This window comes from Piliocolobus tephrosceles, chromosome 2 (assembly GCF_002776525.5).
Source record: "Piliocolobus tephrosceles isolate RC106 chromosome 2, ASM277652v3, whole genome shotgun sequence".
Lineage (NCBI taxonomy): Eukaryota > Metazoa > Chordata > Mammalia > Primates > Cercopithecidae > Piliocolobus > Piliocolobus tephrosceles.
This window is the reverse complement of record NC_045435.1, coordinates 171,549,557-171,562,931: the sequence shown is the minus strand read 5'-3', so window position 1 is coordinate 171,562,931 and position 13,375 is coordinate 171,549,557. Positions and strand designations below refer to the sequence as shown.

General features: G+C 39.9%; 1 protein-coding gene across 4 annotated transcripts in view; it reads left to right on the top strand.

Moving 5' to 3' along the window:
- The first annotated feature begins 2,801 nt into the window (after positions 1 to 2,801).
- The window catches only part of HLTF (helicase like transcription factor), a 54,559-nt gene continuing 43,985 nt past the window's right edge, over positions 2,802 to 13,375 (top strand). For all 4 annotated transcript variants that reach the window (XM_023215400.1, XM_023215399.1, XM_023215397.1 and 1 more), the window contains exons 1-3: positions 2,802 to 3,040; positions 4,480 to 4,687; positions 12,756 to 12,922. In XM_023215400.1, the coding sequence (XP_023071168.1) occupies positions 3,021 to 3,040; positions 4,480 to 4,687; positions 12,756 to 12,922 (395 nt within the window). In that variant the 5' untranslated portion in view covers positions 2,802 to 3,020. The remainder of the gene's footprint in view (positions 3,041 to 4,479; positions 4,688 to 12,755; positions 12,923 to 13,375) is intronic.

Below are 13,375 nucleotides of genomic sequence, written 5' to 3'. Positions count from 1 at the left end.
AAGGTTCTGTGTGTGTGTGTGTGGCGGGGGGGTGCAGATGAGAAGTGTGTTTGTCACTGGGAAGTGGCTGACTAGAGAAATTTTGGATTCCTTTCCTTTCCATACCATTCCTACCCAAATTTATCAGTAAACCTTTTGGTTCTCTTGGCTTCATCACCTTCCCTTTCCAAGCCACCACCATCTCTTATCTGAACACAATAATTTCCTATCAGTTGCTTCTATTCTCGTTTCCTGTAATTCTCCACAGAGCTGCCAGCATTTTTAAAAGCCTAAATCAAGTCATCCTCCTGCTTGAAACATTCAATGGCTTTCCATTGCAGTTAAAACACAATCTTTACTGGAGACTCTTCAGTTCCTATGTAATCTGGACCTTATCTTCCCCACCATCCTTTTAGTGCCACTTTCCTCCTTACTCACTGGCCAAACCCCACAAGCCACCCTACAGTTCATTTTCCAGTTCCAAGTGTTCATTTTTCATATGTACATATGATGCTGTTATTAGAATAAATCAAGAAAAAAACAAAAAAGTTAATTTTTCAGAAAACATTATCTAGTATAATAGTTCTGAAATTGTAATTGCTGTAACATTTTAATCAAACTAGTACAAATTGTACTTGATCTTTGAAAATAAAACAAAGAATGATTAAGGGAAAGAATGTTCTAGTCCTGGTTCTGGGATGTGAAATACTGATAACATAGAGAAAACTGTTGACTTTAAAGAGCAAATTTTAGTTCATTCAAAGCACATTTTTTAACCATGGGACAGTCATTATTCATAGATCTTAAGTCTTTTTATTTTTTTGAGACAGAGTCTCACTCTGTTGCTCAGGCTGGAGTGTGGTGGCTTGATCTCAACTCACTACAACCTCTGTCTCCCTGGTTCAAGCGATTTTCCTGCCTCAGCCTCCCACGTAGCTGGGACTACAGGCTTGCGCCACCACGTCCGGCTAATTTTTGTATTTTCTTAGTAGAGTCAGGCTTTCACCATGTTGGCCAGGCTGGTCTCGAACTTCTGACCTCAGGTGATCCACCCAACTCGGCCTCCCAAAGTGCTGGGATTACAGGTGTGAGCCATTGCGCCTGGCCAGTCTTAAGTCTGAAAGAGCTACGTTCTCACATTTGGAATTTTTTCTTTGTCTAGTGAGCCTGACTTTCTTACTCTTACCCACAAAACATCAATTTGAGCAATTTCTGGCATATTTTCCAAGAATTTATTTAAAATCTGGCATACCAAATGCTGAACTGTATTGCCATTTGCCTCAACCCACTTCAAGAAGAACATAAAACAATTAAAATAATTTGAAATGCCATTGTCTTTATCTTCTTCATCAACTTTGGTCAAATGAAATAATACATTGCTTCAAATTCTATTGCTCATCCAAGGTTCATGATTACAGATCACTACAGTTTATTTACAATAATGAACAAATGTCTCTTGAAAAGCTGACTACCGGCCTGGCACGGCGGCTAACGCCTGTAATCCCAGCACTTTTGAGAGGCGGAGGCGGGCGGATCACCTGAGGTCAGGAGTTCAAGACCAGCCTGGCCAACATGGTGAAATCCCGTCTCTACTAAAAATACCAAAATTAGCTGGGCCTGGTGGCGGGTGCGTATAATCTCGGCGGGTGCTACTCGAGAGGCTGAGGCAGGAGAATCGCTTGAACCCGGGAGGCGGAGGTTGCAGTGAGCCAAGATCGCACCATTGCACTCCAGCCTGGGGGACACAGTGAGACTCCGTCTCAATAAAAAAGAAAAAACAGAAAAAGAAAAAAGAAAAGAAAAGCTGACCACCTAATATTATTGTGTTGGCGGGCGTGTAATGTGGACCTCTCTGTGATGGGCAAGTATTCTCCGGCAGTTACACGGCACCGCCTGTGCAGATCGGCGCCACCACCAGCTTCCCGCCCTGTGCGATTAAAAGGCCACCTTCGGGGACAGCAGCCTCCTCTCCATCCCCAACGCGCAGGGACCAGCCCTGACAGGCGTCGGCTGCAGCTGGTCCAAGGCTGAGGGTCCCAGGGCTGCATTCTCCTTCCAGTCACCTCAGACTCTGGAAAGCGAGCCCGTGGAGGGCCTCAGAGCGCCCCTCTGCAGTTCCTTGGGGAAAACAAGGGCCTCCCCAGCTGGGCTGGAACAGCCACGTGCCCACGGGGAAAATGGCCCTGACCACCATTTCCGGCAAACGCCCCCATAGCTGTGATAAACATATGATGGCATTCCTGTACCAAGAAAGGAAAATTTTCCTTAAAAATAACGAAAAGAGGTGGGGAAGGGACTCTTAAGTTCCATTTAAGATTTTCCAAACTCGTTGTGTCTCATGCATTCGCTGAGGCTTAACATGAAAATTTGGAGCTAAAGTCCCCAGGGTTCACCACAGGGAATGAAACAAAATATCTCGCCGGTAGCTCCAGGTCTCGTAAACCGTGGAGCTCCTTCAGTATAAGGCCCTATTATGTGCCACATTAGATGAGGAGAAAATAAGAGGAAGGATACGGTAGAGGCTTTAGAATGGGATTGAGTCTTAGGACTTGTCGGGTAAAGGAAAGTCGTTTCCCTCCGTTTGAGGCAGGGAAGCAAACAAAACGCCGGCACCGCAGGCACCGCAGTCGCACTCCTGGGGCCTCGTGGCTTTCCCGCGCGCCCGCCTTGGGGGCGGGGAAGAACCCGGATGGAACCACCCTTGCAGCCGGGACCCCCCGCAGTCTTTGAATGGCAGCGGGGCGGAGTTGCCCTCCCTTCTGTGCTCTGATTGGTTGGCTCCGCACTCTTCTCTTCGTGATTGGGCTTTCCTAGTGCCAGTCACAGAGCGACGCTGGTCTCCCAGATTGTTGCTAGAAGGAGACGGCGTCGACGTCTGACTAGACTCGCGGCGACTTATCTTTCAGTCGTGCGCTCCTTTTCCGGCGCTCGGAATTTGTTCCCGGCTTCAGGGCTGCGGAACCTGGAACGAGGCGTATCGAGGCGGCTCGAGAACGATCCAGGGGAGCCGAGGCGCTCCTCTTGTCATCCCACTCAGCGCCATGTCCTGGATGTTCAAGAGGTGAAGGGGGCGGAGGGGGTGGGGCGCTCGGGGTAAGGGCCTGGAGGCGTCCCCAAATGAACCTGACCTTCCCCGCGTTCCTCCACGTTCCCCGGGCGATTTGTGCAGCTGTATTCGTTCTGTTGGTCGCATATGTGGCCGCGGGAGAAATAAATGCATTGTCTTGGCTGGCGAGTAGGGGCTATTAGGGCGAGTCTCGTGTTAGGGACTTGGGAAATCTCTGTCACCGACTGTGGGGGGCCTGGGGCTTAAAGCCTCTCGGCCCATGCGTTATTCAACAAAACATCCATTAGATACCCACTGTGCGGCAGGCATTATGCTCGGTGGAGAGCCGAGTAAGACAGCCGTTGTCCCCAAGTGGCTCACAGCTTATGTGTATGCATAGACGTGCAGATACGTGTTTGCGGAGGAGCTAATAGAGATGTGCGCCACTTGCAAGGAAAACGCAGCGCAAATAAGCGACTGTTCTTAGGAGAATGGAAACTTTCTGCAATGCTCCAGTAGACTTCCCCTCACTTTTCATTGTCCAAATTGGTTTTTATGGTCATTCCCGAAACAGTTACACGTAACGGGTTTGGGGTAATGCTTAAACCAGCGACGGGAGGCGGGTACGGGTGGCTTGGGGCCAATTTCCCACGGTGGCGTGGTTTAGATACCAGAATAAAGTAAGTGTTCTGCTCGGAGGGAGTTACAGTGATGGATGCTGGATGTCTTTTCTGGAAAATTATATAAACAACTTCGTGTACAATAATAGTTGTATTTTTGTAAGTCTTTTGTAGCTGAATCCCTATTGAAATTTTGGCATATAATTTTATTTTTTTAATAATTTATTTTTTTGAGATGGAGTCTCGCTCTGTCGTCCAGGCTGGAGTGCAGTGGCACAATCCTGGCTCACTGCACCCTCCGCCTCCCGGGTTCAAGCGATTCTCCTGCCTCAGCCTCCCGAGTAGCTGGGATTACAGATGTGCGCCACCACGCCCAGCTCATTTTTGTATTTGTAGTAGAGACAGGGTTTCACCATGTTGGCCAGGTTGGTCTCAAATTCCTGACCTCAGTTGATCCACTTGCCTCTGCTTCCCACAGTGCTGGGATTCCAGGCGTGAGCCACCACATCTGGCCCATAATTGTATTTACAGACATCATATACATTTCAGTTTAGATGATTTTCACTAGGAAAGAGGTTAGTGAACTCTGACTAGGCTTTTCATTTTGAATTCCTAGGGGGCAGGTAGAAGAGCCAATATTGAAAACAGGTAAAGTTCCTGGGAAGCCTTCTCCACTCACTGCAATTCCTGCTTTAACGAGAGTAACTAACTATTAATCTTTACTGTGATTCCCATGTAAGATGTCATTTGCTGAAGTAAAGCATGAGAAAACTACTCATATGGTCTTTGGAAGTACTTAAATATTGTTTTTCTTTGCCTTTAAAAAAAAATTAGGGATCCTGTTTGGAAGTACTTGCAGACTGTGCAGTATGGAGTTCATGGAAATTTTCCACGCCTCTCATATCCAACTTTCTTTCCACGTTTTGAGTTCCAAGATGTTATCCCTCCAGATGACTTCCTAACTAGTGATGAAGAACTAGATTCCGTTTTATTTGGAAGTTTGAGAGGTCATGTGGTTGGACTACGCTATTACACGGGAGTAGTGAGTATAATAGTAGATAACTAAGTTAAATTTTGATTATATTTGTGGCGTTAACCTAGAAAATAAGAGAATTAGCAGGTGATGTGTACGGTTCATCTTTATTTTATTTTAAGTTAATGAAATATTTGTACCCAAAAAATAACAAATACCTCAAGTGACCTTCCCACCTCAGCCTCCCAGAGTGTTGGGGTTACAGGAGTGAGCCACTATGCTTGGCCTCAGTGCGTTATGTTTGGTTATTATGGGTAACACCCCGCCCCCACACCCCAGTGCCTTGTTCATGTCGTCGACTTGTTGCAAAAAGGAGGTAGTTTTGTGGAATCTTCTGGATTTTATTCTTTCGTTTCTCCGTATGTTTCTTACTTTTAAGCATCTTAAATCTTTTTTATTTTTGGGTGTCTGAAGCATGTTCAGCAGGAGATTCCTTGGGAGTTTCGTGTTCTGTATTTGTTTTTCTCCTATATTTCCTTTACATTGGAACTTTACAAGTTGTTTTTTGATTGTCTGAAATGTGTTGTCTAGGAGATTCCTTAGGAAGAAACAGTATTTCCTAAGTTTTTGTCATAATTGTGGCATTTTATGAATGACAGTTTCATAAAATGAAAGTTGTGAAGGACTTAATGACAGTTGGGCTGAATTTAAAATCTTTGTGATGCATAGTTTCTCTCCATATCCTAATGTTGTATAGAATTTTCAGGCCAGTGTGATTTTCTCTTTCACTTAAGAGAGTTGGATTTTTTTTTTTTTTTTCCGAGACCAAGTTTCATTTTGTTGCCCAGGCTGGAGTGCAAGTGGCCTGATCTGGCCTCACTGCAATCTCTGCCTCCCAGACTCAAGCAGTTCTCCCACTTCAGCCTCCCGAGTAGCTGGGACTGCAGGTGTTTGCCACCATACCTAGCTAGTTTTTGTATTTTTTTTTGTATTTTTTTGTAGGTTTTGGTTTGTTGTCCAGGCTGATCTGGAACTCCTGGGCTCAAGTGATCTGCCCACCTTGGCCTCCCCAAGTGCTGGGATTCTGTGCCCAGCCTCTAGTTTTTCTAATAGATTCTTGAAATCTATCAGTTCTTATTTCATATCTGTATATTCTCTAGCTCTCATATGCATTTCTGAGCTTTCCTGTTTCAGATTTGTGCTAATTTTTCAAAACTTACATTGTTTTCAATAATTATTTTATACCACCATGAAATACTAGATTATGGTAGTTATTGATCTTAGAACAATCAGTATTTTTGATCTGAGAATAATCTCTGTGACCTCGGTAAGCTAGTGTGTGTTGAAAAAATGTAATCCTCAGTTTTCTTCTTTTGCCAAATATATATATTTTAAATTTTATTTTTTCCAGGAACACTGTGTTGAGATATCATTTATTTTATAATTAATACATGTTTTTTTTTTTCTGAGACAGACTCTAACTTGTGTTGCCCAGGCTGGAGTGCAGTGGTGCAGTCTTGGCTCACTGCAACCTCTGCCTCCCAGGTTCAAGCGGTTTTTCTGCAACAGCCTCCTAAGTAGCTGGGATTACAGGCATGCACCATCACACCCAGCTAACTTTTTGTATTTAGGAGAGATGAGGTTTTGCCATGTTGGTCAGGCTGGTCTTGAACTCCTGACCTCAGGTGATCCACTCACCTTGGCCTTCCAAAGTGCTGGGATTACAGGCATGAGCCATCGTGCCCAGCCATGTTCATTATTTTTAAATGGCTAAAAAAGCATTAAATTTTCTAAAGTGTATCATCCAGAACTGTAACTTATCTTCTACACTTGTGTGAGTATATGCGTGCAAATTGGAATCATATTACATATTAATAAAAATAAGATCATATTATCCCTAATGTAATTAGGAATATTATCTATATTGGACTTATAATTTCCTTATTGATGGACATTTTTGAGTTAATCACTATTATAAAAAAGTAATAAAAATTGAGGTACTATCTTTGCATACTTGTTATTTTAAGTGTTTTCTACTTTATTGAGATGTGGTTTACATATGATAAAATGTACATATTTTAAATGTATGATCCTAGTGTTTTGACAAAGATGTACCCAATCAAGATACAGATTGTATCCATCTCCCTGAAAGTATCTTGTATCCTATTACAATCATTTTTCCCTGCTCCTGCCCTAGGCAACTGCAAGTCTGATTTCTATCACTATAGATAAGTTTTGCCTATTCTAGAACTTCACGTACATTGAATTATACAATATGTACTATTTTAAGTCTGGCGTTTTTCACTCAGCATAATTTAGGTAGTTCTTTGGTCAATTTTGGTTATTTATATTTTTGAAGAAAAGCATCCATTTTATTTAGATAGTTGAACTTATTCCCATAGAATTGTGCATAGTAATCATTTGTCCTTATAAAATTGGAACTGTAATTTTCTGGAATTGGGATTTGGTGGTGTGACAAACTTGTGTTGCTCACAAGTGACCAGAACTCCTATTCCTGAAGGATTTTGAGATCAAGGAACATGTATTTAAACTCCCCTTTATGCCTCGGTTCTAGTTCCTCTTTCCAAGTTGAATAACCATTTTTTTGGTTGTTTTAAGTTGGTGCTCTGAACCTTAATTTCAGTACTCTTAACTCTGAATTGTCAAATTTTGATAAAATGTGCCATTTTTTAAATGTCTGCCAGAACACAATTTTATATGCCTTATTGGCTCCATTAAACTTTTTAAAAACTTTAAAAAAAGGATAGTTGTATTCCTGTTTTTATTCTTTGCGTTATACATTTGTGTCTTTTTTATTGATTAACTGTGACATCATTTCAAGGCAGCCTCTCGTAGATTTTTCTTAATGATTGTGTTTCTTGGCTTAATAATTACTCTCTTACATTCGATTTTTCTACTTAGGTTCATTTTCTTTTATTTTCTGTTGGACTTGCAAGGTTCATTTTCTTTTTTTTTCTGTTGGACTTGCAATTTGAGCCTTAATTTGAGTCATTTAATCTTTTAATCTTTAAACGTGTAAGTAAGTATTGCTTGCCTTTAGCCACCAAGATGTGTTATATAGTAGCATTCTTTATTTTTAACTCTGGTTTTTTTAATTCTTATTTTTATTTTTTCTTTGTTTTGTTGTGTTTTTTTAAGTGTTTTCAATAAGCATATGGTTAAATTTTTTATTTTTTGACCCATCAGTGTCTTTATTTTATAATAAGGTGGTTTATTTCTTTTTCTTCTTTTTTTTTTTTTTTTTTTTTTGAGACGGAGTCTCGCTCTGTCACCTGGGCTGGAGTGCAGTGGCCGGATCTCAGCTCACTGCAAGCTCCGCCTCCCGGGTTTACGCCATTCTCCTGCCTCAGCCTCCCAGGTAGCTGGGACTACAGGCGCCCGCCACCAAAATACAGTTATGTGTTGGTTAACAATGAAGATACTTTCTGAGAAATGTGTTAGGTGATTTCTTTGTGGGAACGTAGAGTGAATAAGATGTTACTTTACTAAATACTGTGGGCAATTGTAACACATTTGTGTATTTAAGCATATATAACATGAAAAAAGTACAGTAAAAATATTGTATAAAAGATAAAAAATGGTACACTTCTATAGTGAAGCCCCATTATAATCTTGTGGAATAGCTGTTGCATGATATATGTGGTCTGTCATTGCTGAAATGTTGTTATGCAGGGTATGAGTGTACTGTTATGATTAATTCTCATTCCTTTTGTTATCCTTTGTGTGTTTTTTATATGGTCTATTTTTTCTTGCTGCTGGAACCATGTTTTTGTTTTTATAGTCTCCAATATTTTGGCTCATATATTTTATGTAAAATTCTAGTAATTAGTTATTTGTAAGGACAGTTAATGATAGCTTATTAGGATAAATTACAATTATGTAATACCCTATTTGAGATGAAATGCTCAAAAATTGTTAGTTTTGTGCCCTGCTTTTTTTTTTTTTTTTTTTTGGTTATGTATTTTCTAGGATTTGCATAATATGGTTTAAAAAAGATCATCCTGTAGGCAGTGGCAGAGGGGTGGTGACTGGGAGAGAGTGTAGCTACGCCTCATAGATAATATCTCCAAAGGGCTAGAGATGAATGTCTGTCTAATACTTTGTTTGGTTCTGGTTGTAATCTCTTTTGAGTCAGTAGACAGATGCTGGGAGAGGTTTGAAGCAGCTTTCTTGTATATTTTAAAGGAATTTTTCAAAATTGAGATACATTTATAATAAAATTTACCATTTTAAAGTATACAGTTGAGTAGTTTTTAGAATACTCACAAGGTTGTGCAACCATCCCTACAATCTAGTTCCAAAACATTTTCATTACTCCAAAAAGAAACCTCATTCCCATTTGTAGTCACTCCCATTACCTCTACCCCTCATTCCCTGGCAACCATGAATCTTTCTACTTCCTGTGTATATGGATTTGCCTCCTCTTGACATTTCATGTAAATGGAATGATACAATATGTAGCATTTGGGTCTGGCCTCCATTACTCACTTTTATGTTAAATGGATTTTTTTTTAGTGTACCATTTTAATTCCCTTGTTTCTTTTACTATATATTTTGAGTTACTTATGATTGCTTTAGGGACTACAATTAACAACTTAATTTATAAGAACCTATTTTGGATTAGTGCCAACTTAATAGTATATAAAAAAACTTTGCAGCCGGGCATGATGGCTCATGCCTGTAATCCCAGCACTTTGGGAGGCCAAGGTGGGCGGATCACGAGGTCAGGAGATCGAGACCATCCCAGCCAATGTGGTGAAACCCCATCTCTACTGAAAATACAAAAATTAGCTGGACATGGTGGCACCTGCCTGTAGTCCCAGCTACTCGGGAGGCTGAGGCAGGAGAATCGCATGAACTACGGAGTCAGAGGTTGCAGTGAGCCGAGATTGTGCGACTGTACTCTAGCCTGGCGACAGAGCAAGGCTCTGTCTCAAAACAACAACAAAAACCCCCGAAAAATACTTTTGCTCACAGCTCCATCTTTTTGCCTTCTTTTGTGCTGTTATCATACAAGGCATATCTTTATATATGTAGTATACCTATCAACAAAGATTTAAAATTTATATACTTTTTAGTCAGATAGGACAAAAATTACAAAAAATTATACTTAAAAATTTATTTTTTATTTTTTTAAATAATTTTTTTTTTTTTTTTTTTTTTTTGAAACTGTTGCTCTGTTGTCCCGGCTGGTCTCAAACTTCTTTTAACAGATTATGATGTATGATGTGACCAGGTGTGGATCTCTTTGAGTTTATTTTAGTTGGAGTTTTTGAGCGTCTTATATGTGTAGAGTAGTGGTTTTCATCAAATTGAGAAGTTTTTGGCTGTTATTTCTTTAAATTTTTTTTTTTTTTTGGCCCCTTTCTCTTTTCTCCTTATGGTATTTTTATTATGTATGTATGTTGGTATACTTGATGTTACAAGTTTCTGAGGCTGTGTTATGTGTTTCATTTTTTTGTTCCTTAGATTGTATAATCTCAGTTGACCTATCTTCAGCTTCACTGATTTTTCTTATGCCTGCTCAAATTTGCTGTTGAGTCTCTCTGGTGAATTTTTTCTTCAGTTATTGTACCTTTTGACTCTAGAATTGCTGTTTGGTGAGACATTGTTTTCATGCTTTTAGACATGCGTTTTCATGTTGAAAGAAATGGTTTGCTTTAGGTCTTTGAACTTTTAAATTTTTTTAGAGATAAGGTCTTGCTCTATTACCCAGGCTGGAGTGCAGTGGCATGATCATAGCTCACTATAACCTTGAACTGGATTCAAGCAGTCCTCCCACCTCAGACTCTTGAGTAGCTGGGACTACAGGCACGTACCACTATACCTGGCTAATTTTTCTATTTTTATTTTGTAGAAATGGGGTCTTGCTATGTTTCCGAGGCTGGTCTCAGATTCCTGGCCTCAAGAGATCCCTCACACTTCAGCCTCCTAAAGTGCTGGGATTATAAGTGTGAGCCACCATGCCCAGCCCCTTTGAACATATTTAAAATAACTGACTTAAATTCTTTCTCTACTGTGTGAAACATCTGTACTTTCTTGGGGACAGTTGACATTGATTCTGTGTGTAGACCATACTTTCTCATTTTTTTGCATGTCTTGTACTTTTTTTCTTGAAATTTGACATTTTAAATAATGTGGCAACTCTGGAAGTCAGATTCTCCTCCCTTCCAGGGTGGTTTGTTGTTGCTGATTTTTGTAATTAATTGTGTGTGTGTTAGTGACTTTTCTGAATTAATTCTGTGATGTCTATCCTTTATCGTGTGTGGTCACTGAAGTCTGTACTTGGATAGCTTAGTGGTCAGCTAATGATTGTGCTGGAACAAATAAATTGCACATTCTTTGAGAACTTCTGTATGTTGAGACATTCCTTCAACATTCTAAGGCAGTTGACAACTCTGCTTTAGCTTTCACTTCTGGCTTGTTTAAATACCCCAAGTTCAGGCAAAAGTGAGAGTTTAGGGCCTTCTCAGGTCTTTCTTGAGAATGTGCACAGCCCTAGGCATGCATACCAGCCCTGTGCCTGCTTATGGCCTTCTAGATTTCCACAAATACATTGGAGCTTTTCAGAGCCATCACAGACATCTCATTCGCTAGCTCTTCTTTACAAGCCTTTTTGTTTTTTTTTCCTCAGGCAGCCATGAAGTTAAAACACTTCCCTGTAAAATTGTTTTTGATAAACATTCACCCAAAGGAGGTTTTTTTGTACTTAGTGAGCTCAGAGGTTAAATACAGTCAGCCTTGCAAGTGGGGTCTTCTGGGGAACTTCAGTAGAATAACAGTTCCTTGGGAATGAATCTCTGAAAGAACTGTAACTCCATTCTCTTTTTCTCTGTTGACTGCCAGGCTTTACCTAGGATCCCAACGAGCTATTATTTTTATATTTATTTATTTATTTATTTTATTTTTTTGAGATGGAGTCTCGCTTTGTTGCCAGGCTGGAGTGCAGTGGCGCTATCTCGGCTCACTGCAACCTCCGCCTCCTAGGTTCAAGCGATTCTCCTGCCTCAGCCTCCCAAGTAGCTAGGACTACAGGTGCACGCCACCACACCCAGCTAATTTTTGTATTTTTAGTAGAGATAGGATCTCACCATGTTGGCCAGGATGGTCTTGATTTCTTGACCTCGTGATCTGCCCGCCTCGGCCTCCCAAAGTGCTGGGGTCGTGAGCTACTGTGCCTGGCCACACGCTCTTATTTTTAAAGGCTACAGTATTGCTGGCGATGGGACTGAAGTACTGTTATTCAGCTGTTTATTCTTTTTATTCTTGAATAAGTGTTACCCAGATTTCTGCAAGCCTTTGATTTAATTCTCAGTGTTCTGTAACATTTGATTCTGACAAATAATTTATCTAGTTTTTTGTTGCTTTTACTGAGAAAGTTTTGAAAGTCCTTATTCTACCATGCTTTGTTGTGTTACACTCCTTCAGTTTTTAAAAATATACATCCTAATATTTAAGTTACATCATACAGTTTTTAATAAAGTAGAATGAGAATGGCATGAGTTGAAGGCTGGATATATTTCTCTTACCTAGTTCCATCCTGACTTATAAATGCCTTATTCCCTGACTTTTAGATTCTGGAGAATTGAGGCTCAGGAACCACCCTGTCTGGGTTCAGATCCTAGCTCTACTACTTTTTAACTTTTTGACCTTGAGCAAGTTACTTAACTTTTCTGTGCTTCAGTTTCTTCATTTGTAAAATGGGAATAATGATAGTACCTCCCAATAGAACTGTGAGGATTTAAAAAGTCAGTCTGTGCAATGTGCTTAGACCAATGCTTGGCACATAGTAAGCACTCGATAAAGGTTAGCCGTTTTTCAGAAGTTATGATGTTGAAAATTTTAAGATAATTTGAATTTGCTAGTTTACGTTTGACTATTTTTTAGACATTAAGGATTTGTTAACTTCCTAATGAATATAGATTAGAAAAGTAATATTAAAGAATCATAATAAATATGTTAGTATTTCTGTAGTTTGTGTCTAAGAAAATATATTTTTCTAATGTGCAGTGTTTAGCAGTAGCATTAAAAAATGAATGAAAATCCCAGATAAAGTATAACAAAGTTATTGTCTATTATTTATAATGTAATATTATCTGTTTATCATTTTTATTAGGTTAATAATAATGAAATGGTTGCATTACAACGAGATCCTAATAATCCTTATGATAAGAATGCAATTAAAGTAAACAATGTGAATGGAAATCAGGTTGGCCATTTAAAGAAAGATCTTGCAGGTGCTTTGGCCTATATCATGGACAACAAATTGGCACAAGTTGAAGGGTAATGTACTTTCAGAATTTAGTTTTAATAATTGTGAATTATAGTCATCTTTGAACTAGTTAGGCCTTCTTGTTAGAGCCTATAAAGGTATGCTAACAGTTTCTATCACTATACTTTTGGTACGTGTTAAATAAAGTTTTAATTCTCCTTTTACATACTTCTGCTACCCCAGCCATGAAACAATTGTCCTCTCATTTTCCTATGGAATTATTACCATGGAGAAAATAGACCTTGGTTCAAATATTAGGAAGTACATTCCATTTCTCCAAACCTTTTGGTAACTAGGTTTAGGAATTTGGAAGTGTTTGTTTGTTTATTTATTTATTTTGAGATAGAGTCTCACTCTGTCACCCAGGCTGTAGTGCAGTTGTGTGATCTCGGCTCACTGCAGCCTCTGCCTCCCGGGTTCAAGCAACTCTCCCTGTCCTAGCCTCCAGAGTAGCTACAGGTGCC